At 53.7% G+C, this 25497-nt stretch overlaps 1 protein-coding gene across 1 annotated transcript; it reads left to right on the forward strand.

Moving 5' to 3' along the window:
- Nucleotides 1–349: 349 nt before the first annotated feature.
- UNC5B (unc-5 netrin receptor B) lies at nt 350–20197 on the forward strand (the record flags this gene model as incomplete). The annotated part of the gene is made up of 17 exons (XM_062496916.1): nt 350–413; nt 6728–6949; nt 10972–11115; nt 12142–12245; nt 12804–12984; nt 13489–13656; nt 14114–14278; nt 14971–15003; nt 15493–15687; nt 16009–16404; nt 16969–17056; nt 17139–17307; nt 17398–17631; nt 18485–18634; nt 18869–19033; nt 19110–19297; nt 20032–20197. Coding segments are annotated over 17 exons (2832 nt in total), but the record flags the coding sequence as incomplete, so codon positions are not given.
- Nucleotides 20198–25497: the final 5300 nt, after the last annotated feature.

Below are 25497 nucleotides of genomic sequence, written 5' to 3' on the forward strand. Positions count from 1 at the left end.
GGTGGGTTTTGATCAGTAAGGCCATTGCATGCAGAAACATCTGTGGGGCACCCCAGCTCCTCCTTCCCACCCTTTCCTCAGCACAGACTTTGCTTTCTTTATTCCTTTCCTTGTCCCCATCCAGTCCTGGTTTAATAAAGGTACTCAGCAAGGGAGGCCAGCTGCAGGCTCTTCCTTTAGCTGGGAGAGGAGGAATCTGCTTATTTTTTTTTTTTTTTTCCAAGGGTGTAATTAGGGCTGGCTGGGTGCACCCCCTCATTACCCACGCTGGGGAGGAATGCTCCCTAATTATGAAGTTTGCCCATCGCAGGGCGGGAGGGACAGGAGGGACTCCTGACCCGCTGGGAAATGCCTGTCTGTCTGTCTGTCTGTCCGTCCCTCTCGGGCTGGGTGGGCTCTGGGAGGAGCTGGAGGCCGTGGGATGGAGGGATAGGGCTGGCTCGGGGCTGGATGATGCCAGGTTTGGCAGGAAGGGACTGTGAAGCTGCTGGGAGAGGGCAGGCAGAGGAGGAAAAGGAGCCAGGTTGTCAGGCTGAGGTGCTTGGGGGAAAGGTTAAGTGGTTCTTTCCAGATTTAGTTATTAATATAGAGAGTGGTGAGAATGGAGAGATGTGGATTCCAGGTGCTTTCCTGGCTGGTGGGAGCAGGAGGGGATGGGCTCCTGTTTTTGGGAGGACCAGAGAGGTAGAACACCACCTTCTGCACACCCCTGGACACAGCAGCACTCTGGGTGCTGAGTTTCTGTGGTCCAGCCCCTGCTGAATCACCAAGCTTGGGGGCACGAGGGTGGTCACCCCACGAGCATGGCATCCCCCAGTGGGCTTTTGAGCTCAAAATCCAACCTTGCTCCACACTGGAGGTGAGGTAGACTCATGGAATGATTTGGCTTGGAAGGGACCTTTAGAGAATGTGGACTTCCAACCCCCACTTTGGGCAGGGACACCTTCCACCAGATTGGGATGCTCCAAGATCCACCCAGCCTGGCCTGACACTTCCAGGGATTGGGCAACCACAGCTTCTCCAGACAAACCTATTCCAGGGTCTCACCACCCTCACCAGGAAGAACTGCTTCCACAAATTCCCCCTTTCACTTTGAACCCAAATTAACTCGGGTGCTGCGTACCACTAGTTATCCTCTAGCCCTGAAGGTTCCACGCTCACTTCTGTGGCTTCTGCTGGCAGCCTGGGGATGTCCCATCCCGGGAGGGAGAGGTTAATGAGCCACACTGAGTTAATGAGGCCGGGGGTTACATCAGCCAGCTGCAACCCTGGGGACCTCTTACATTCCCTGCATCTCACATTCATCAGCACTTCCCAGCCTGTGTCTGAACAATCCCAGGCTTTCAAGGCATGGGATTTTGTGGGCTCTGTGAGAGGAGGCAACAGGGAGAGGCTTGGGTGCAAGTGCCTTCAAATTCTCTCAAACCCACGCTGAGCTACTCCCTGTATCTTGGGCTGTCCTCCTTTGTCCCTGCTGTGTCTCCAGTGGGATGTAGTCCTGGAGAAGGGGCAGCGGGGCTGTGGCTTGGTGTGGCACTGCTCCACCTCATGGAGGATTTGTCTTTGAAGGTGCACCTGCTGGTGTCACCTCCTCAGAGATGGGGCTTCGTGTTGGGGTGTGTGGGAGGCTGAACTTGGCAGGGCAAGGGTGACAAGGGGGTGTTTGGGGAAGAGAGGATGATGTTTGGAGGAGAAACGACGCTCAGGGTGCTTTTAGGAGGGAAAGTTTGGGTACGTGTTACCACTGGACACAGAGTTGTCCTAAAGGCAGTCTGTGATGAGGAGCCCATAGGAGTAGGACAGGCCTGGACTGGTGATGCCAGTTTTCCCTGAGCAGACTGGAACGTGGTGGGATGCCTTTGTGTCCCTGCAGGGCTGGCAGCAGGGATGCCCTCAGTCAGGCAGGGATTCTGGAATGGCAGGGAGCCACATCATGACTCCAGCATCAAAATTTGCTGGAGTTGAAATGGCAACAGCACTAATCTCTAAATGAGCCTGTTCATACATTTTCCCTGGAGGCAGTAGGAGGGGGGATTTCGGGTGGGGGGACTTGGGGCAGGGGGACAGCTCTGCTCCAGCCTTTCAGACACCTCCTGGAGCCAGGCCGGGCTGGAGCATCTCCTCCATCTCTGTCTTTGGAGCCAGAGCCATTCCCATCCCTGCTGAGGGATTGGGAAGGGGGATTGGGAAGGCAGATGACTCCTCCTGTAGTGCTGGAGATAAGCTGTCATATATTTTTTCATTTCTACAGGAGGATTTTAACCCACCTGGCAGGTTTAACTATTCCCTGCCAAGCCTTCCGAGGAGCCAGCGCCTGCCCTGAGGCAGGCAGGGACATGGGGAGGTGGAGACAGAAGGGGTTAAAGCATCCACCGAGATTTAGCTGGAGAAACCCAGGCATCCCAGCCTAATCCCTGCATCCTTACATTGCATCCCTGCCTGCCTGGTACCGGGGAGGAAGGATGGTGGTGGCCGTGGGTGATGGGCAGCCACTAATGCTCCTGTAATCTTCCAAATATTTGGAGGGATAACAATTGCAGGAGAGAGGATTTTAACGCTTTCCTGGGGAGGTTTGCTTGGCCATTGCTTCGTGGGGAGTTGTCACCCGGGCTCGCCATCCCTGGTGCGTGTTTGGGGTGATGGGGGGGTAAAGGCTGGATCCCGGCTCCGGTGCTGCTCCCTTTGTGGGTTGGGGTGGGTTTGGGGTCACGGATCTTGACAAGTTGCAAACGCTGGCGGCAAACATCTGCAAATCACCCCCCAGGGAACAGATGCTGCAGATAATCCAGCTCAGCCCCAGCAGATTAAAATGTGTGATGAGGGATGGGGAGAGGAAAAGTAGTGCCTGTTCCCCTCCTCCCTTTTCCTCCCATAGCTCATACTACCCAAGGCTATCCCCAAGGCTTCAGGATTTGGTCCCGTGGGTCAAGCTGGGAGCTGCCCTCAAAGAGCTCCAGACACCCCGTAACACCGTGCCCCAAGGAGTGCGAGACTGTGGGATGGCGACAGCCTGGGACTCTTCAAAGAAAAAAAAAAAAAAAACAAACCCAGAAGAGATCTGGGAAGCAGGCACCCACCTCCAGCAGGAAGGAGGGAAGCCGGCAGATGGGAACCCCCTGCAGACGTCTGCCAGGGAGATGATTACAGGCAGCGGAGCGCGCTCTCAAATATTTATTAGTTTGTCACTGCTGGGAGTTTTATTGCTGGTGTGATTGCAGGACTGGAAATCCCGGCTGTGCAGGGCTCCTTTCCTGCTTTCCCATGCAAAAACATCTCCCGTGCCTGCTGCTCCTGTGGTCACCGGGCCGGTTGTCACCTGGGGTGGGACCAGAGCCGCTGTGGCCTCTGGAGGTGATGGCACCAGTGGGAAAGTGCCTTTTCCTAGGGGCGGATTTTGCAGTTGTTGCTGGGCAGTCGGGGCACACAGCAGCAGCAGTTTTTCCTGCAAAAGCAGCCGTGTTTCTCCCCCCACTGACTGGGTGGGGATTTTTGGGGGGCCCTCCATGAGCGTCGGCAGAACGAGAGGTTTCCCATGCGGCGGGTGGCCGGGCGTCAGGAATGGGGATGAAAGGCTGGCTTGATGGCTTATGATAAATGTGCCCAGCATGGTTCTCCTCCCTTTTCTCATCCCAAGTCCCCGTTGTTCCTATGCCTTAATTCTTCCCCAGTGTGTTTAAATAGCAGCCACCGTTTCATGCTGGAGGAAAACGCCCTGCCCAGCTGCAAATGTTTTTTTCCCAGCTAATTTCTGAATGGAAAAAAAATCACTCTTCCCCCACCCTTGATTTGCTCTCCTCTGTGAGTCTGGGGAATCTGTGGGGTTAGGGCTCCATGGCATGGCCCCAGTTGTGAGGCTGCCATGAAAAACCCATCATCCTTTTCCCCTGTCTACCGTTAGAGCTGCTTTTTTGGCCCCAGATCTTTCCTGGCTAGAAACAAAAAATCTCACAGCTATTGTGAGTTTGCAGGATTTTAATAACTTTCCCAACATGCTCCTTGCTTTAAAGGTTCAGGTGTTCTGGGTTCAAGGTTTTTGTAGCCACCAAAAGCAGGTGTCAGGTCTGTCTGGTGACACCATCCTACTCCCTACCCTTGTCCCCAAAGTCACTGTGCCCACGCGGAGAAGAATCTCGAGGACCCAGCATTTATTTGGGTAGACCCCCTCTTGGAGCAGGGTCTGGATGGGATTTTTTTGGTGCCACCAGGACTGTGCTGGGGGCCCAAGGTGGTTCCCACTGCAGTGCTGCAGATGATCCCGGTGAGTCACAAATCCAGCATTTTCCTCCCCATCCGGCCGTGACTCATCCCCTCCCAGCTCCCAGATCCTCTTGGATGACCTAAAGTCTTGTTTAGCATCACCCCAAAGTGGTGATGAGGTGGGAGAAAACAGATCCTTGGTGTTGGCTGTTGGAGAAGGATCTCTCCTTCTGCTCTGTGGTTTTGGATCAGGGCCGCGTGCACTTCGGGGTGTCCCCTCCATGGGGAAGATCCTTCCCAACACTGGCTCTTTAGGACATCCCTGCCAATTCCCAGCTGCCAGGCTCAGGTCTGACTTTGCCACAGGGATGCAGGGAGCATCATATCAGGGAGGTTTGCCCACAAGCCTGTGAGTGAAGTTTTGTTGGCTGCCTCTGTTGCCAGTTCGATTATCTCCTGCCTGCCCCCTTTGCCAGGGAATTTAGAGCCACGGCGTGGAACAAAACAAAACGAAAAAACAGCCCAACACACAACCAACAGAACAACAACCCAGTGATGAAAAATTGAGTAGCAAATTAAAAAAAGGGTGGGGGAAGAAAAGGGGATGTTTGCTGCTGTGACAGGTAAAAGGCTGAGGGGAGGAGGAGCAGTGGCTTGGGAGCAGCATGGGACCGTTCAGGGTGGGGGTCCCACACCATGGCATTCCCTGTCTCCCTGCCTGCCACCGGGCCTGGGAAAATTACAGGTCTGCAAATGAGATGGGGGAGGAAATAACCAGCAGCTGAGAGGTGGGGAAGAGCCAGCCAGAGAGAGAGAAAGGGAGAAATTAGCCCGGAGTTTAATTCATTGTTTCCAAAAGAGCAGTTAATGGATTATGACAAATGTCCTACCGCTCTCCCTTAGTGCTGTGTTAAATGGAAATGGAAAGTCAATTTTCCTAAATGGATTTTAAACGACTGACCTCGTCCGTTTTTGTTTTGTTTTTTTTTTTTTTTTTCCCCTCACTGATTTTTGCTCAGGAGGAAGCTTGGTCATCTTGTTTTCTTGATGCATCTGATTATAATTTTTTTTTTCTCTTCCTCCTCCTCCTCCTCCTCCTTACAGCTTAGGATTCTGATTCTCCCCATGCAGCACCACTCTTTGCCAAGGGTGATGAAGGGAGTGGGCTCCTTTCTTTTCCCTGCCAGCTGTGGAGATGTTATCACAGGGCTGGGGATATTTACTGTTTTCGTGCACGCTGCAGTGCCTGGAGTTGAGAATCACAGCTCTGGCTGGGGGAAGAGAGGAGGAAGCAAAGCTCATAACTCCTTTGAGTGTAAAGAAAAGCCTGGAGATGTGACCTGACTGCTAGTGAGATTCCCAGGAACAACAGGTTAAGCAGCAGCATCCCTGTGCACCTGTGTGGGGATTTTATTACTCCTGTGATATTTGGGGTTGATCTTAATGGGCTGGAAACAAGTCTTCTGCAGATGATGTTCAGCTTCAGTCAGAGCATCTTCCCAAGCTGCTGTTGGGAATGAGCCACCCTGAGGATCCATCTCTCAAGGGATAACATTCCTGTGTGAGCACTGAGCTGCTCACCCCTTTCCAAGATTTTTCTTGGCCTGGCCTGAGCAGACGTGACCTCCAGCTGTTTTTGCATTTAGATGGCTTTTGAAAGCAAACAAGCAGGAATATGGAGCTCCCCAGGGCACAGACCACCGTTTTCTGGGATAGTGTGAATCCTGGTGGCACCTTTGGGTGATGTTCTCTGGTGGTGGCTGGGCTGGAAGTGACCAACAGCTCACCTCTTGGGTGATGCTGAAATCCAGGTGTTGGCAGGGTGTGAGATCCCAAATGCAGCTCCAGTGAAGGTGTGGATGTCTGAGATTTGTGCCGGGGTTATGTTCAGCATTCCCAGCACAAGCCCTGCCATCATTTTTCTTGGAACATGTCCATGCATTCCTCAGGGCCGTGAGGAGGAGGCTTGGGGTGGGGGACACCAGCCCCCTTTGGAGCCTCTCTGCGTCCCCATCACTATCCCTGGACCTGTGTTTGTCTTGCTTTTCCCCTGGGTGAGATCACCCAGGCTTTGGGCTCGGGGTATGGACAGGGTGCGGTAGCCAGGCAGTACAGGATGGATCCCACAGCTCTGCAGCTCACAGGGCTTTGCAGGGTCTCCAGGCAGCAACTGCCAGAACGAGAGGACACAGTCTTAAGCTGCAGCAAGGGAAATACAGGCTGGATACCAGGAAAAGGTTTTTTACGGAAAGAGCGATAAAATACTGGAATGATCTGCCCAGGGAGCGGTGGTGGACGTGTTTAAAAAAAGACCGGATGTGGCACTCAGTGAGGTGTTAGGGCATGGGTTGGACTTGATGATCTTGAAGGTCACTTCCAACCTCGTGACTGCGTGCGTGCGCTCTGCCGGTTTTTGGGGACCCTCTTTTTGCTTTTCCACGCATCCTCGGCCGTTGCTGCGTGCAGGGCAGGGAAGGAGCAGGGGCACGGGGACGTGGGGCAGCTCCTGACCCTCCGGGTGTCCTGGCAGGGCTGGAGTACAGCGAGGTGCTGCCCGACTCCTTCCCGTCGGCGCCGGCCGAGACGCTCCCGCACTTCCTGCTGGAGCCGCAGGACGCCTACATCGTCAAGAACAAGCCCGTGGAGCTCGTGTGCCGCGCCAACCCCGCCACGCAGATCTACTTCAAGTGCAACGGCGAGTGGGTCAACCAGAACGACCACGTCACCAAGGAGAGCCTGGACGAGGTCACCGGTGAGCCGAGCCATCCCTCTGCCTTCCCTCTCTCGCTCCTTTTCCCTCTTGCCACATCCATGCTGCCAGTGGTTCTCCTCCAGGCAGACTTCCCAGACCCACTGTTATTGGGAAGGATAAGGATTTCTACGGGAAGGTCTCACAGATGTGTGTGTATAGCAGAAAGATCTTTGAATGTGGAATCTGAAGAAGGAATAGAAATGATAGTAAGTTTTGATATGGAAGAAAAGAATTGCTGAGCCAGTCTTGCTGGGTAACTAAGAAGGCCAAAGGTGTGTTAGTATGTGAGTTGGAAGAGGCTTATAGCTCAGAGCAAAGGATAAATCTACCTCAAACAAAAGATGTTTTTTACCAAGCAAAAAGTTTTTACAAGCAAATAAAAATGCCATGTTGCAAGTACAAAGAAAGGTCTCAAAGTTTTCCACTGCAAGGAAACTGAAAAACAACTTCTAGCTTTAAACTGTGACATACTGACTTTTAGTGATTGGGAAACAGTAACATGAATGTGGTAATGTTAGTAGTTATGATAGGCTATAGGTAACAGTAAAAGTATTGATTGGTTGTTATGTGTTAGGATGTTCAGCAAAGAAAAGTATATAATGCATTGTAACCAGAACTAGAGCTGGCTTCAGATTGAAGCACGGCTGTGGCTGAAAAGGCTGTGGGCTGGGCTCTTGTCACCCAGGACCCCTGAATTGCTGCATCATTTGGATACAATAAACAGCATTTTAAAGTGCCAGTCTGGAGTCCCACATTCCTGCATCCCTCCTTTGGGCTCTTACACACCATGATGGTGCTGTGGCCCTCACACCCCACCCCCCAGAAGCTTGGGGAAGTCACCCTGCCTGATTTAGCACTTACGTTCATGCAGGACTTGGGGCTCTTAAAAGGGATTTTGAAGGCAGCGTGTTTAAATCCGATAAAAAAGAGGGACTGCTCTCCTACAAAATGCCTAATCAACATGTAGGAGTCATTGCCAGGAGGGGTGGCAAAGGCTGGCAGCTTATGCAGGTTCGCAGAGGGATTAAGTGTTTAATGGGTAATGAGAGCAATTGCAGGTAGGATTTGAAATGCCTGTTGATGGCAAATGAGCTCTTTTCTGCCTCAGAGGATAAGTCAGCTTCTGGCTGCCTAGAGTGGGATGAGAAGGTAGCTTAGGCATTTTAGGGAGAGGGGTCTTACTCCATGGGATAGGGCTCTGCACAGCTGCTTGGTCCATGCCTTGAAACATCCTGGCATGAGAACAAGATGTGGGGTTGGATATATCGTGTAATCAAGAAGATTTGCTAAGATTGGGATGCTTCAGCTCAGCTTTCATCTTTTCTGCAGCAGTTTTGGTACCTGTGGCTGATCAGGAGTGGCGGAGAACAGTCACGTTTTCCCCTGTAGGATGTGCCCGCTGCAAATCCCTGTGCATGTGGAGGGCTTTAAATCAAGGCAGCCTTTTGAACTGCACTGGTGTTGGTCTTGGAAGGCAGGCTGGGCTTAGAGGAGAGACTTCACCAGCCTGGAAGAGCCATCAATATTTGGACAGAATCTTCTTTTGTCCCTGTGATTTTCCCCACTGCCTTGCCCTTCCCTGGTATTGCTTGCTCTCCACCCTGTAGTAGCCGTGAGCTGGTCTGTGCTCGTGTGCATCCCTGTAAAGGGAACATCCTTCCTTTCCTCTGCAGCTTTTTGAGCCTTTCCTCCTCAAGATGCTTTAGTCATTCATGGGGTGTTTTCCCTCTAGAGGAAAAATAGTCAGAGATGCCCAGGCAGGCTGTCCCTTTGCTTCTCTGGAGGCTGACAGGAGCAGGGCACACTCTGTTTTCTCTCTTTCAGGGTGCATCTCCACCTCCCAGCTCTTGCAGAGACCAGATTTGAAACCCTCATCACTGTAGGGCAGAGTCAGTGCTGGTCAGTGACCGAGCAGCCTTTGCCAAGGGGTTTTAAATTTATTTATAACATCTGGCCACACTGGGTTGAGCCAAAGGTCTGTGTGCCCTGCGTGCGGCAGTGGAGGATGCTTAGGGGAAGATCATGGAACCAGGACAAAGAGGGAGCAGTGGAGATGCCCTGTCACCCTCCCAGCTTTCCACCTTTCACAGTCAGGGACTCCCAGCTCTGGTGGCAACATCTGAGTACTGTGGTCCAGCCCTGGGTGGAATCCTCCCCTTGTTAATTTATCTAATTGCTGTTCGGACTCATTTCACGAGCATCCTGTAGGAGGGGGGGGTCTCATGCCTTAGTGATGTGCAATGTGGAAAGAAACACTCTATTTCATAGACCTGTAGGATGGTTTGGCCTGGAAGGGACCTTAAAGATGATCTAGTCCAACCCCCTGCCATGGGCAAGGACACCCTCCACTAGCCCAGGTTGTTGCAAACCCTGTCCAGCCTGGCCTGGAACACTCTCAGTCATGGGGCATCCATCTGGCCAACCTGTTGCTGTGGGAACTCCTTTGCTTTGGCCCAGCATCTCCCTCTCAGACTGCAGTCTGCTGTGTGCAGGCAGTTTGGGAAGGAAACAGCACACACCTCCTTCATCCAGGCTCCAAAGATGGCATTGCTGCTATCAGGGAGCAAACCCACAGCGCCTGCAGGTGATGCCATGCATGTAAAACCTGCTGGTGTGGGCATCTCTGCCTGGCAGCCTCCCTAAGGAAAACTGCAGCCAAAGTGGTTTAACGTGCTAAAAAATCTGCATTTGCAGCGCCCAGCGTTGTTCAGGAAAGCTGCTGGAAAGGGCACGAGGGAGAGCCGGGCACAAAGGCACGGGTTAACATGGTTGGTTTTTAAGTGTCCTTGGTTAAAAGCTTGGAAAAAGGGACCTTTAAGAAGAAGAGGGGGAAAAAAAGTATGAACTTTTAAGATGACGTGTCTTGAATGAGCCTGGCTCAGTAATGCTCTGACTGCGTCTGATCCAAAACATTTCATGCGGAAGAAAGGAAAAATAGGCCAAGTCAGAGAGGATAATTCAGCTGGGTGAGGAGAACAGGAGCTCTGTCTGGGTGCCTGCAAGCCCTTAGGAAGTCACTCCTGTGTGCCATGAGCTTGGTTTTCAGTTTTGGGTAATCACTGCTTTCAGTGAGGGCAGAGGTAGGGCATTTGCAGGATGATTCCCACCTTTTCCAGGGTGCTCATCCCACCAGAGCTCCCCAGATAGACAAGATGGATTGGAGCCATATCTCCATCCTGGGTCCTTTTAAAATCCCTAAGTTTCCCAAAAGTGGTTGGCCCAAATGCCTTTGCTTTTGGGGTTTTCTTGTGGTTTTATTTTTTTTTTTATCCCCTGAATAGTGACAAAATAAATTGTATTTCCTTGTCAGCTCTTCTGCAGGAAGGTGGCAGGGAGACAGTAATTGCTCCTCACAGCACTGGGAGTGAGCTGTAACAAAATTACAGCTGGGGACCGTGCGGCTCTCGATCTCTGTGAAATTGAGGCCTTTTTAAAATAGAAACAGAAAAAAAATGGGCAGGTATTGCTTAAAATAAGGAAAAGTAAGGCCTGAGTCCCTCCTGCCCTTGGTGATGGTCACTGATGCTTCAGCATCCTGCAGTCCAGGGGACCGTGTCCCTGTTGTGGCGGTGTCACCTTTGTCACTGCCCCCCTGCCATGGCCAGGCTGATTTCTTTAAGGTTTTATTTGCCTTGTTATATTTGTATTCAAGTGGCACAGACAGGAGTCGTTTCTCCCCACAACAAACATCCTTCAAACCCTGGTGGGTGGGAAGGGGTCTGGACAGGGATGTTGGCAATGTGGGAGAGAGCTGGTGGAGGAGGAGGGTGACGCCTTGAGAAACGTTGAGGAGATTCTGGTCCTGCTCTGCTGGACTGGGTGGGGGAAAAGAGGCACTTCCACGTGATCCACTGCCCTGGCTTCATCCCCAAAACATCCTTCAGGGGGAACAGTGATTTTCGAGGTGCCAACCCCCTGTCCTCCAGCTTTGCCCATGCCACCGCCCCTCTTGGGTGCTGCCTCAGTTTCCCTGCTCCCGGCTGCTCCCAGCCATCTGACACCGTGCCTCTGTCCCCGTGCAGGGCTGCTGGTGCGGGAGGTGCAGATCGAGGTGTCCCGGCAGCAGGTGGAGGAGCTCTTTGGCCTGGAGGATTACTGGTGCCAGTGCGTGGCCTGGAGCTCGGCGGGCACCACCAAGAGCCGCCGTGCCTATGTCCGCATCGCCTGTAAGTGCCGCTCCCATCTCCAAAGCCTCTGCTGCCCGAGCACTTTGGGATGACCCATCCTTGCTGGATTACCCCAGTTTTCTCTCCCCACCCCAGCTGTAGCTTTGTTTCTGCCTGCCGGGATGGTGGCACCTCCCGGGGTTTTATTATCCTTAATAATTATCCAACGGGTGGCACCTTGCACGCTCTGCGTCCTCTGAGTGCCACATGTCACTGCCCTGAGCTGCTGTTTCGGGGGTGTCAGCCTCATTAAAGGTGAGCTAGTCCCGCCTGGATTTGCTCACTTAGCAGAGCTACAGGAAGACAGCCAGGCTTTCCCCATCACAAATGGATTTTGCTAATAATCCAACATGTTATCCAAAACAGAGAGGGCTGATGGTTCAGCTGTGCTGCTGAGGGGTTTAGTCTGAACAGGGAAAATCAGAGAATCACATAGAATCACAGAATGTTTTGGGTTGGAAGGGACCTTAAAACTCACCTCATTCCAACCCCATGCCATGGGGAGTGACACCCTCCTCTAGACCAGCTTGCTTCAAACGCCCTCGAGCCTGGCCTTGGACACTTCCATGGTGTTTTTGGAGCAGAGGGTTCAGGAGACACACAGAGCGGTCTGGCAGCTGTAGCAGAGGATTGCAGCACCACCTAGTGATGCTCCTGCTCCTTCCCAGGCACCGGAGCAGGCACTGCTGTGTCCTCCACATCCCGAGGGGTTCTGCTGGGAGGGATGGAGAAACAGCAGATAAGCTGAGGTTAGCCCCAGAAGGAAAAGACAGAATTTGGTATAAGCTTGCAAGCACATGAAGGAGGAAATGTATCATCCTTGAGCACCATGTGCTGCCCCAAATCCATCCTGGAAAACGTGGTTCTTCAGCTCCTTCCTCCCAGGGCACATTTTGCCGTGGCTATCTATGCCAGAGAGACTTCCTGACTTGAGGGTGCTTGGTGCTGAGGTGCTCACCGAAGCCTTGGAGGCTGCCCTGTTCCTGCTGCAGGCTGGTTACCCCTGGCTTTTCCTCCCCTTCCCAGACCTACGGAAGAACTTTGATCAGGAGCCACTGGGCAAGGAGGTCCCGCTGGAGCACGAGGTGCTGCTGCAGTGTCGCCCACCCGAGGGGGTCCCACAGGCTGAGGTGAGTGGCTCCTGAAGGAATGCACAGTGGGGTATCCCATCCCATCCCATCCCATCCCATCCCATCCCATCCCATCCCATCCCATCCCATCCCATCCCATCCCATCCCATCCCAGATGATTTCCTGTCAGCTCTCGTTCAGCAGAATGGTTTGTTTTGGGCAGCACCCACTCAGTGCACTTCTCCCACGCTTCCTGGGGTGCCTCAGAGGGAAGATCTGACAAGGAGGCACCCAGTGAGTTGTCTGGATGGGAGCAGTCAACAGTGGGAGCTGAGGGCTGGGAAAATCAGTATGGATGGGTTTTCCTACCATGGCAGTGGAGGTTTCCTTGCCCACAGTTCCATCAGCTGCTGGGAGCTGTGTGTTGGAGGGAGCCACAGTGTCTCATCCTTGGCCAAAACACCAGTTACATGCCCCAGTCAGGCCTGGCTTGGCCCAGTTTTCCAGGAGAAATAAATCCAACCTCCAGAAGCGAGGTTGTCCACTCGGTGGTTAAAGGTATGAGGACACCTTTGGTCTTGGTGATGGCTTAATCCCCATCCCTTCCTTTCGTGCCAGGTGGAGTGGCTGAGGAACGAGGACGTCATCGACCCCACCCAGGACACCAACTTCCTGATCACCATCGACCACAACCTCATCATCAAGCAGGCCCGGCTGCTGGACACTGCTAATTACACCTGCATGGCCAAGAACATCGTGGCCAAGCGCCGGAGCACCACGGCCGCTGTCATCGTCTACGGTACCTCCGTAGGGAAGGGACCTTTGGTGCTGGCCATGTCCCCCAAGCCAAGGGGGAACAGGGGCACTTCCTGGGGGTGAATTAGTGCATTACATTAGGTGATAACCAATATCTGCAGAACAGGAGCCTCTAATTGCTTCCACAGGCACTATGAAGAGGTTTGAGGTGTAGGGGTGGGAAGGTTTCCGAGCATCCTCGCCCGAGTAGGAGGGTGGATGGAGGTTGGATCCAGATGGATTGCTCTGTCAAAGCAGTTAGAAAGCTGTATTTGGCTGAACTTTGCTATGAAGTCAAAGATCTCCTGACCCAAAAAGTATTTGCCAAGTGGAAAAAGGACCAAAGCGGTCCTGAGCATCTCGGGCATGGGGTGGTGACACAAGAGGGAGTTTTGTGGTTTGCTGTTCATGGGGCTGAGCTGTAGCAGGGGGTCACAGAAAGCGTAAGAACTCGAGGCTTAGCTGATGGATTGGGCTCCAGAGCTAACTGTGCTCATCTCCTCTGCAGTGAATGGTGGCTGGTCCACCTGGTCCGAGTGGTCTCCGTGCAATAACCGCTGTGGCCGGGGCTGGCAGAAGCGCACCCGGACCTGCACCAACCCCGCGCCGCTGAACGGCGGCTCCTTCTGTGACGGGCAGCCCTTCCAGAAAATCACCTGTACCACCCTCTGCCCGGGTAAGGAGCGTTCAGAAACTGCCATCCCCACACGGTGATTGGGATTGAGGGGATTGTTCAGCCTGGACAAGAGAAGGCTCTGAGGTGACCTAATTTCAGCCTTCCAGTACCTCAAGGGAACATGCAAGAAACACGGAAAGAGATTATTTACAAGGGCCTGGAGTGGCAGCACAGCGGAGAACGGCTTCACACAAGACAGAGGGCAGGATTAGATGGGATATTGGGAAGAAATTCTCCCCTGTGAGGGCAGGGAGGCCCTGGCACAGAGGTTGCCCAGAGAAGCTGTGGCTGCCCCATCCCTGGGAGCATCCAAGGACAGGTTGGATAGAGCTTGGTCTAGTGGAAGGTGTCCCTTCCATGGCAGGGGGTTGGAACAAGCTGGTCTTTAAGGAGTGCTGGGACAACACTCCCCACAGTGGGAAGGTTTTCCTGACGCTGCCGTGTCCGGTGCCCGCAGTGGACGGCGCGTGGACGGAGTGGAGCAAGTGGTCGGCGTGCAGCACCGAGTGCACCCACTGGCGCAGCCGCGAGTGCGCGGCCCCCGCGCCCCGCAACGGCGGCAAGGACTGCAGCGGCGTGCTGCTGGACTCCAAAAACTGCACCGACGGCCTCTGCCTGCACAGTGAGTACCCGGGAGGGTGGCCACGGGCATGGGGACGTGCCACGGGAGATGCCACTGGCCGTGACGCCCCGGAGTTTTGGCCGCGTTTTGTTGGCTGCGCCTCCGAGCTGCTAGAGCAGCCGCTGCCGCCCGTGTTTTAAGTCGTGCCTTTGAAAAGGTGTTTTCAAGCAGATTCGCCCCTTCCAGAGTTATTTCTTGCCTGGAGGAAGAGATATTGGGAATTTTGGGGGATCTAAATGTGCCCCTGTCCCCCACCTCCCTGTAGGTTTGGGGTCTCTGCTGGAATAAAGCTGGTTGTGGGTAGCCAGGGCAACAGGAGGGGTTGCTCAGCCACACCGTGAAAACACCTTCCCTGTGTCACTGCTGGGAGTTCTGGAGGTGGTTTGTTAAAGAAAAAAAATAAAGTAGTGGTGCTGCTACCTGTGAGTGGGTATGCTGAAGGCAGCCAATGCTGCCACCTGCTGCTGTGTGACACCAGTGTCCCCTTCGCTGGGCCTGGGCGCGGGGATGTCCTTGTCACCATGCTTCTACCTGGTTTTTGGAATGCCCCAGGGAACGATGCTGATCTCCCACACCATGCCCCCACCCCCCCCCCCGCCCTCCCCAGGCTGGCTTACCTCCCACTTTCTGTTTCATCTCATCCCCATCATCACCTTCACCTTTTTCTTTTCTAACTTTGTTTTTCCTAACAGATAAAAGAATTCTAAACGAGCCCAAAAGCCACCGTAAGTGCTCATTTCATGGCCATTCTTTTTTTTTTGTTCGTTCCTGTGGTTTTGTTCTGTTGAATCCATGGTAGGGGTCCCCTGGCAGCTGGGCAAGGACAGGGTGGGAAGATGGAACAACTAAAGCCCACTCCAAAACTCCAGTGGGCTCCTCAGAGTTGCTTCTGTTAGAATGTGAGGGTTGATGAACCTGAGCTGCACAGACCTAAAGTTTCTGGGACCCTTGGTGCTCAGGTGAAGTTTGCACGAGCTGTGGCCGGGTGTCCTCTGAAGGTCTGAGGGCTTCACCTCCATCTCATTCTCTGGCATTGCTCTTGACTTCCTGCTCCTTGAAAACACCTTCCATCCTCTTGCCAGCCTTTCCAGCAGGCCCAGGGCACGTCTCTCCACCCATGCCCGAGTTAGTGGTGGGACTGGGGAGCGATGGTGGGTCTTGACATGCTTTTCTGCTGCCCCTTTTCTCACCTCTGTGCCTTTAATCCCTCTCAGTGCTGGAGGCCACGGGCGATGTGGCCCTGTACGCCGGGCTGGTGGTGGCCATTTTTGTCTTCATCGTGATCCTCATGGCCGTGGGGGTGGTGGTGTACCGGAGGAGACGCCGGGATTTCGACACAGACATCACGGACTCCTCGGCCGCTCTGACCGGAGGGTTCCACCCCGTCAACTTCAAGACATCCCGGCATGGTAAGAACCATGGAGGTCCTCCCCAGCTTTAGGTCAGGCAGAAAGAAAGTCACCAAAGGAGAGGGTGGATCCTCACTGGGCTCCCAGTCCCATTTTCCCGAGGGAATATACTGATTTTTGAAGGCTCCGTGGAAGTGATCAGGTGTTGATGGTGGGAGTCAGGACAGCCTGGTCTGCTGGAAGGTTCCCCATGGCAGGGCTTTGGAATGAGATGGTTTTGAAGGCCCCATCCAACCCAAATCATTCTGGGATATCTTCCACTCCGGCAGTACTTTGTTCCCAGTGCTGTCTTCATCCCGGCTGTGTTTTCTGGTCCTGCAGACAACCCTCAGCTGCTGCACCCATCGATGCAGCCAGACCTGACGGCCAGCGCGGGTGTGTACCGTAGCCCCATGTACGCCCTGCAGGACTCCTCCGACAAGATCCCCATGACCAACTCGCCCCTGCTGGACCCCCTGCCCAGCCTCAAGATCAAGGTGTACAACTCCTCCACCGCCTCCTCCTCCTCACCGGGGCTGCACGATGGCAACGACCTGCTGGGGGGTGTCCCCGCCACCGGCACCTACCCAGGGGACACCGCCAGGGACGGCCACTTTGCCAACGTGAGGAGCAAAGGTCTGGGCTCCCAGCACCTCCTCAGCCTGCCCCGGGAGCATGGCTACAACGCCAGCGGCACTTTTGGCTACCTGGGGGGAAGGCTCACCGTGCCAGGCACAGGTAAGCCCCAGGTTGGGATTGTGCGGCTGCTGAACCGTCAAGGAGTTGCGTGAGCAACCCTTTGCTATCCCAAACCTGGCTCAGGGAAGGGAGGCAGAAAGCCATGCCTCTCAGGCTGGAGGTTACAGCCTCCTCAGCCTCGCCTTGGTCTTTCCCTGCCATCAATCCAGGGCTGGCACCTTGCAAAAAAACCCAAAGATTAGGATTTTCCTTCCCAGTGAAGAAAAAGCATTGGCCTGGCTCATCCTTGCAAGCGGTGCAGCCGTGGGACGTCCCAGAGAAGCTGTGGCTGCCCCATTCCCCCAAGGTTAAAGGTCAAGATGGACAAGGCTTGGAGCAGCCTGGGGTAATGGAAGGTGTCCCTGCCCAAGGCAGGAGGGCTGGAACTGGATGATCTTTAAGGTCCCTTCCAACCCAAAGCATTCCGTTTCTGTGATCTGGAGGGGTTCCTCTCTGTGCTGCCCTGGCTCCCCACTCTCCTTGTGCTCTCTGGCTGGGGTGGAGGGTGGTTTCTCCCTCATCCCCCCCTCTTCCCGTGACTGATGCGTGTGTGTGCCATTCTAGGGGTCAGCCTGCTGGTGCCCCACGGGGCCATCCCCCAGGGGAAGTTCTACGAGATGTACCTGGTGCTCAACAAAGCTGAGACCGCCCTGTAAGTCACCCCGCCGGCCACCCGCTCCTCGCTGGCCACCACGGAGTTCCCTGTCCAACCTCTGTGCCCTGTCCCTCCCCAGGCTGCCCTCGGAGGGCACACAGACCGTGCTGAGCCCGGCGGTGACCTGCGGACCCACGGGGCTGCTCCTGTGCCGCCCCGTCGTCCTGACCATTCCCCACTGTGCCGACGTCAGCTCCTCGGATTGGATCTACCAGCTGAAAACACAGTCCCACCAGGGAAACTGGGAGGTGAGGGGGAGGGGGACCGCAGGCCCTGCAGCCAGCAGAGACCCCTTGGATGAAGGGCTGGCCCTCAGTCTCGATGTGATGTCTCTTTAGGAAGTTGTGACTCTGGATGAAGAGACCCTCAACACTCCCTGCTACTGCCAGCTGGAAGCCAAGTCCTGCCACGTCCTGCTGGACCAGCTTGGCACCTACGTCTTTGTGGGGGAGTCCTACTCCAGGTCAGCCATCAAGAGGCTTCAGCTGGCCATCTTTGCCCCCACTGTCTGCACCTCCCTGGAGTATAGCCTCAAGGTCTACTGCTTGGAGGACACGCCAGATGCTCTGAAGGTAAATATCCCCTTTGCAAAGCTGTTTGTGCTGACAGCAGAATGCTGCCTGGTGCCTCTCAGGATGGCCTGGCCCTGGGGAGCAGACAACCTGATGCAACTGCCTGCAAAGTGACCACAGTGAAATAATGAGGTGTTTACTGCTCTGCCTGTCCTTCCTCGTCCTCTGCGAAGGAAACAGGGAAGGTGTTGCATAGCTCCTCTGCTGGGGACCCCTCCTGCAGGCATTCCACAAGAGGTTTGGCTGCTGATGGGCGGGTTTTGCATAGATCCTGTTATTCCTGCATGGACCCATGTCTCTCCATGCCATGGAAGAGTTTTGTGGTGCAGATAACATTCAGTGCATCATGGGAAGCCGGAATTCAGACGCTTTGGCTACCCAGACCACTAGTGCTATGGCTGTTTGATTCCCTGTGACTTGTGCAGTGGATCCTGTTGGGATTGACGTGGCCCCCCTAGGTGGGGGTGTAGGCAGGGCTCTGGCTCTTGGCTTGTCTTTTTCTCCTAAAAGCTGTTGGTGTGACGAAGGAATGGTGTTAAAAGCAGATAGAGTGGTACCCTTCAAGGGAGTCCCTGACCCTTGTGTGGGAGCTTTGGGTTCTCCAAGGAGTACCGAGGCATTTATGGATGCTCACATTAGGAAATTCAAGTTTTACGTGGGGCTGGGAAAGATGAGATGAGCTGGCAAGTTCTGTTGGGGTGGCAAAAGCTGTTCTCCATGGGCTTGAGGCTGCTGCTGGCTCTTCTTGGCAACTCCTCTCCCTGCTCCATCCTGGCTTTGGGCGTGGAGGTGGGCAGAGGAGCAGCCCCTGCCCTTCTCCTGGGTCTCACCCTACCTGTCCTGCTGCTCCCAGGAGGTGCTGGAGCTGGAGAGGACACTGGGAGGGTACCTGCTGGAGGAGCCCAAGCCCCTGCCCTTCAAGGACAGCTACCACAACCTGCGCCTCTCCATCCACGACATCCCCCATGCGCTGTGGAGGAGCAAACTGCTGGCCAAGTACCAGGTGAGGAGCTCATGTGGGCACAGCTGGGCTTCTAGCCTGGGAGCACCAGCTCCAGCCAGGCACCACAGGGCTGTGGGTGCCTTGGGCCTGTCTCCCAAAGGGAGGAGGAAGGGTTTTCTGGTCTTTTTGGTGGGATGCTCTCTGTGAGGCCCTGCTGTCCCATCTCATCCCTCACGGGGATCTCCACGGGAGCTGCTGGAGCCTTTGCTGAGCCCGTGCTTTGGTGGCCCACAGGAAATCCCCTTCTACCACATCTGGAGTGGCAGCCAGCGAGCGCTGCACTGCACCTTCACGCTGGAGAGGTACAGCCAGGCCTCCACCGAGCTCACCTGCAAGATCTGCGTCCGGCAGGTGGAAGGGGAAGGGCAGATCTTCCAGCTCCACATCACACTGGGAGAGGTGAGCAGGGAGGAGGTGGGGAGGACAGCACGCTGGGACATTTCAGTGACGTCTCACCCTGTCATTCCTTTTCCAGCACGGCAGCTCCTCCGACACCCTCCGCTCCCACCACAGCGGTGCCACCACCACCACCACCACCCAGGTGGGACCCTACGCCTTCAAAATCCCCCTCTCCATCCGGCAGAAGATTTGCAACAGCCTGGATGCTCCCAACTCCAGGGGCAACGACTGGAGACTTCTTGCCCAGAAGCTTTCCATGGACCGGTGGGTCTCCCCAGGCTTTGCTTTCCCTTCCTGTGCCCCCAGCAGGGAGGAGGCTTCACTCCGTGCTCCCTTTGAGCTGTAGACATCCAGTGTAGGTCCATCCGTAAATGGGGATATAGCTCTGCATAGTTATATCCATCTCTATCCTTGGATATGATTTTAAGCTAAAAGAGGAGAGGTTTAGGTGAGATATTGAGAAGAAATTCTTCTCCTGGGGGTGGTGAGGCCCTGGCACAGGTTATCCAGAGAAGCTGTGGCTGCCCCATCCCTGGAAGTGTTAAATCCAGGTCGGATGGGGCCTAGAGCACCCTGGGATAATGGAATGTGTCCCTGCCCATGGCAGGGGAACTAGATAACTGTGAAGGTCCCTTCCAACTCAAACAATTCTGCCATCCATTTGTGCCACAGTCCTGCATCTCCTGTCACTTTGAATGGCCCTTATTTATCTGGGACAATGGCTATGCCATTCCCACCTGGATTTGTCCCAGGACCAAAGGGAGAAAGGGTAATTTCAGCAAAGCAAGGCTTACATTGCTTTTGCATGGATACCAGCTCTAAAAATTGCAGATGGTCTCTCTCTCTCTCTCTCTCTCTCTCTCGGGCTTTGGCATTTGCATTACAGCATTCCCATCGAAGTTCGTGTTCCAGACAAGTTTGCTGCTCCAGCATCCTCCCTCCTGCCATCTCCAAAGGGCACCACAGCAGCCCAACCCTCTTCTGCTTCTCCCTTTCAGGTATCTGAACTACTTTGCCACCAAAGCCAGCCCCACCGGGGTGCTCCTGGACTTGTGGGAAGCCGAGCACCAGGACGACGGCGATCTCAACACCCTGGCCAGTGCCTTAGAGGAGATGGGCAAGAGCGAGATGCTGGTGGTCATGGCCACGGAGGGGGACTGCTGATGGTGCTCCCCACGGCTGGGGGGCTGGGAGGATGAAGCAGGGGGTGAGGAGGAGTCCTCCCCCGATGGCAGGGGGAGGCACATCCGTCCTGAGCAGGGAGGGGCCGAGGCCGGTGCTTCTCCCGCATCACTGTCAGCCTTAGAGACCCATCCTCAGCGTTTACAAGCAATCCAAGTGTTACACAGCATTCCTCCTCATGGCACGGGGAGGAATTAGGGCTTTCTCAAGTCAGGATGGGGGCTTTCCTTTTCCTTCTTCTTTTTGGGTTCCCTTCCTCCTCCTTTAATAGCATTTCTGTGTTGAAGAGACGAATGCAATCCAGGCTTAACTTCTGTCAAAGGCTTCAGGCAGCGTAACGAGGCAAATAGGAAAGAAAAAAAGGAAAAAAAAAAGTTTCTTAGGAAACGCAAATAATTTATTATCCAGATCTTTGGATGTGTCCTTTATAAGAAAAACAAAAGGAAAAAAAAAAAAGAAAAAAAGACAGATTTATAAATCTCTTTTTTTTTCTGTGTGTGAAAGCAAGAGTGTCGCCGTGGTCAGGGTGGCAGAGAGAGATTTCTGTGGACACACTCCTGTAGGGAAAAGCGTGTGATCCAAGTTGAGCAAAACGTGTTTACATGTCCTGGGACCCCCAGGGAGTCCAGAGGGTGAAGTGCCTCTCCACCCCTCTTGTTCAGGGCCAGCTCAGACCTTTCCCAAGGCTTTTGTCCTTGCAAACTCTCTTTTCCCTGGCAGTGGGAATGACTGGTCCCGCTCTGCCTGCAAGGAGGGACGAGGGATGCTGCCCTTTATTTAGGGTGCAGAGTGGGGAGAGTACATCCAGATATGGGTGTTTTTAATGAATTCTTCCCTGGCATGGTTTGGGGGAGCTTTTTAGGATGACTACGCCTTCATTTCTGTAACTTCAGTAGAAACCAAAGATTTCAGTCCTGCGCCGACCTTTGGACTTGAGGCTAAAGGGTGGGGGGGATGTTGTAAACCCAGCAGGATTTTGCAGTGAGCACCCCAAACCTGGGCTTGGGGGTCAGAGGGAGGTGATGAGCGGGTGTGGAGGGATCGAGGGAGAGCAGAGGCTGGCAGAGTGGCCACTTCAAACCACCTCCACTTTAGGTCTGTGCACTCCTGCCTGGATTTTGATGCAGTATTTCAGCATGGATTCAGGGAGGGATGCTCTGGTATTCCCAAGCTGCAATCCAGGCTGAGCATTTCCACATGAGGGACAGCACTGTGAGAAGCGCTCAGGTTCCCATCCTCCACTGCAGCTCCTGTTTTTCCCTGGAATAGGCTTTCTATAACAATGGATAAGCTGCGGGGTGAATGAAAAGTAATCAAGTGGTAGGCAGGAACGAGGTTCCTCACACAGATAATGGTGTCTTGATGAAGGTAAAAAATTTAGGTTGCCTGCAGGTAGAAATAGTTACTCAACGAGTGCTGTATCTTAGAAATTTGTCTGTTTAAAAAAAAAAATAATAAAAAAATAGGGAGGGGGTGGTAAGCTCAGGATTAGACTAGGTCACACAGCCAGGCTGTGGGTTCTCCATGAGTGGAATTATTAGGAGCATGTCCTGCTCTGGGCTGCAGGGTCCTGGATTGTTGTTGTGGAATCCCACAAAGTGCTGGAGCACACTCCGGGAGCCTGGAGAGCATCACCTTCACAGGGCAGCTTGGGAGGAGCTTTCAGTATTGCTGGGACGTGGTAGAATTCCTCTGGGCAGCTCCTGAGGCACTGATGGAAAGCACTGAGCTGCTCCCTGCTGTGTCTCGGGGTCCCTGGGGTTCACTTCTTGCTGGGTTTTCAAGGCTGTGGGAGAGAAGGGATCTTTTTCCCCTTCTGCTGGATGGGAAAACTGCTGCTGGGTGAGGTCTTGTGTCACATGTGAAGGGGTTTATCCATCCTTTGGGTTGCATTTGACCATTCCTGAGACCCTCTGAGCTAAGGAAAAATAAGCAAATTTGGAGAGCAATAAAGACTCGATGGATCAATCCAGATGGATCAATCTTGCTCAGTTCCAGGGTGTTCTCTGAGGGATGAGATGCTCTCTCAGGTTTCCTCAGAATCTCTCTCACTCCCATTCTCTGGTTTATGGTCTGTCTGTCTATCCATCCATCCCTCCATCCTGCCCACAGGTGCCTCTCTCCATCCCCATCCCTCTCTTGTTCATCCTCCCCTTCCTTTGGGCAGGCAGCTGGCTTGGCTGAAGTGCATGTTTGGGGAGATTCTCCCCATTTTTCTGACCAGGGAACCTGCAGCAGGAGCAGGGCAGGGGGAATGCAGGGTTTGGCTCCAGCTCCCAGGAGCTTCCACGCCTCCCTCCACACCCAGGGGTTTCTCCAGCCAGGCATTTTGGCAAAGGCAGCCCTGTGGCCTCTGTCGTGCTGGCAGCGTCCATCTCTTGCTCCAAAATGTTGTTTCCATATTTATATGTCCAGGGGATGGGCCTGGTGGCATCCTCTAAACCTGCATTTGTTTATTCTGTAAACTAAAGGACTGTAAATAAAGTTTAGCATTCCTATTGTAACAAATTAATTTTTATGCAATAAATTATATTTCCTAGTCTAATAAAAAAAAACCAACAACAAAAAACCAGAACAAGCTGCTCTCTTCTCTCCTGTTTGTCACTCACCAGTTCCTCCTGTGTTTGACATTTGCAGGAGATTGATTGATGGTTTGTTTTGGGCTCACACTGGTGCTTCCAAGGTGGCAGATGACGGCTACAGCTGTGGCTCGTGGGCTAAGCCACCCTCTTAAGCAGTTCAATCCCTTCCCCAAGGAATATCCTACAGAAAGCAATGCCCCTTCCAGCAAAGACCAGGACTGGGGGGGATAATTTAGGAGGGGGAATGGAGCACGGAGCTGCAGCTGCAAGTGAGGCATCCCACTTCTGTTACTCTCCTGCCTGGGGATTAGTGCTGCTCCCCTGCTTCATTCCCAGCAAAGAAAGGAAGCCAGAAGGGTTTGCAAGGAGGTTCGAGGAGCCCACTGTCCCTGCCCGGGCCACTCACCTCGTCCAGCTCACCAGGACGTGGCAACACTGTCCGTGCTCTGGGCAGGAGTGGGGAATCCTGCAGCCACTGGGGGAAATGGGGAGGAAATTGCTGCCCTGCCACCACGGTGTTCATAACTCAGCCACACCAATGGGCCCAGCCTTGGCAGCTCCAGATGGGATGCTGAGGCAGATGCCTTCTCAGAATAGGTAACCTTTCCAAAGAGTCCTAGAATGGTTTGGTTTGGTTTGGTTTGGAAGGGGTGTTATGGACAGCCTTGTTCCACCCCCCTGCCATGGACTGGGACACCTTCCATCAGACCAGGTTGCTCCAACCTGGCCTTGGACACTTCCAGGGATGGGGCAACCACAGCTTCTCTGGGCAACCTGTGCCAGGGCCTCACCATCCTCACAGGGAACAATTTCTTCCAGATATCCTGTATAAACTTGCCCTCTTGTCAGCTTAAAGCCATTCCCACTTGTCCTTTTCTTTACATCTCAATTCCTTTAACCTCCACCTCCCACATTGCCTTCCCTGGGCACTTTTTGCACTAAACCACCTTTCCAAGGGCCCACACCTATGGATAACTTCGACCAGCCGGTGCCCAATTCCACCTTGTTGCTCTCCTGTTTGAAACACACAGTTTGCCAATTCCCCTTAGAATTCAACCAAATCCCTGCAGTGACACAAGGAAAAACCTCTGCAGTGAAACCCCACGTGCTCCTCTCAAGCCTTTCCATTCCTGCTGCTTGATTTCGTTCACAAAAGAGGAAAAAACACTGGAATGTGTCCTGGGTTGTTGTGACCATTTCAGGACCTTGTGAAAAAAAAAATTTAAAAAAGGAGAATATTTTGGTATTTTGCTTTGATGAAGGGTTGGATACACGTGCACGTCCCTCTGTGGCTGCTGAGGAGCCAGACACAACTCTGGGGAAAGAAACAGGGAAAAATAGAGATAATGATGTTTTCCTTCACAGTCACACCATGCCCTCAAGGTGAGTGGTGTCAAAGTGTAGTTTGGAGGGAATCAAGGACTTTACAGAGGAATTCATGCTGATGGGGCATTGCAGGGAGCACATGGAGTAAAGGAGGAGCTCATATCCCGTCCTGCAGAAGATGCTCCCCATTCCCCACACTCCCATCTTCAGGAGCTGGTGTTCTGATGACTTCTGACAAAAATCAAGCCCAGGCAAAAGCTTTTATTGTTGCCATGCAGTAAGCCAGGCTGTGATTAACATAGATTTTCATAGAATCATGGAATGATTTGGGTTAGAAGGAATCACCTTTAGGATTATCTTGTTGCTTCCCTGTGCCATGGGCAGGGAGACCTTCCAGCAGGCAAGGGTGCTCAAAGGCCCATCCAGCTTGGGTTTGGACACTTCCAGGGATCCAGGGGCAACCACAGCATCTCTGGGCAACCTCTGTCAGGGCCTCCCCACCCTCACAGGGAAGAATTTATTCCCAGTATCCCATCCATCCTTGCCCTCTGGCAGAGGGAAGCCATTCCCTGTGTCCTGTCCCTCTCTCCCTTGTCCCCAGTCCCTCTCCAGATCTCCTGAAGCCCCTTTAGGCACTGGCAGGGGCTCTGAGCTCTCCCTGGAGCCTCCTCTTATCCAGGTGAGCATCCCCAGTGATGTCTTGGGCTTTAGCTTTTACATTTTTCAGAATCTCTGCTGCTTAGTGTGTAACTCTAGAACTTCATATCAGGTGTGAGTAAGTTCTCTTGACGGGGTAGTTAGACAAACATTTCCTTTCTAGATTGAGAATCAAGGACAACCAGTACCCAAAAACCATCACCAACGGCGAGGGAAAGGGAGCAAGCCAGGGGGCTGAGACTTTTCCTAGCCTGGGGCTGTGCTTGGACAGTTGACCCCGAGATGTAGATGAACCAAAACTTACAAAAGTGTAAAAACTCGTGACCGGGATCCAGCTTGGATTTGGTTTGGGTGTAGCCCTGGCCGGGCTCTTGCACTGCCCAAGCTGTATCCTTTCAATAAATACCTGTTTTATCCCTTTAGCTCTGTCTAGTCTCTGTTCCAGCTCAGCCTTTCCAGGCAACACCAGCTCTCCCCACCTATCTCCATACAGGGGATTTCCAGCCCTGGGAGCATCTCCGGGGCCTCCACCGGACTCTCTCCGCGCCCTTCCCGTGCAGGGCATGCCAGGGCTGGACACAGATGGGGTCTCACCTGAGCGGGGCAGAATTTGGGGGAGGGGGCGTGGCAAATACAGCGTGGGCGTGGCCAATCTGTTTCGCCCGCCTTTTCCTGCTGGGGCGTGGTCAATTCAGGGGCGTGGCTCCAGGTGAGGGC

Source organism: Cinclus cinclus, chromosome 7 (assembly GCF_963662255.1).
Source record: "Cinclus cinclus chromosome 7, bCinCin1.1, whole genome shotgun sequence".
Classification (NCBI taxonomy): domain Eukaryota; kingdom Metazoa; phylum Chordata; class Aves; order Passeriformes; family Cinclidae; genus Cinclus; species Cinclus cinclus.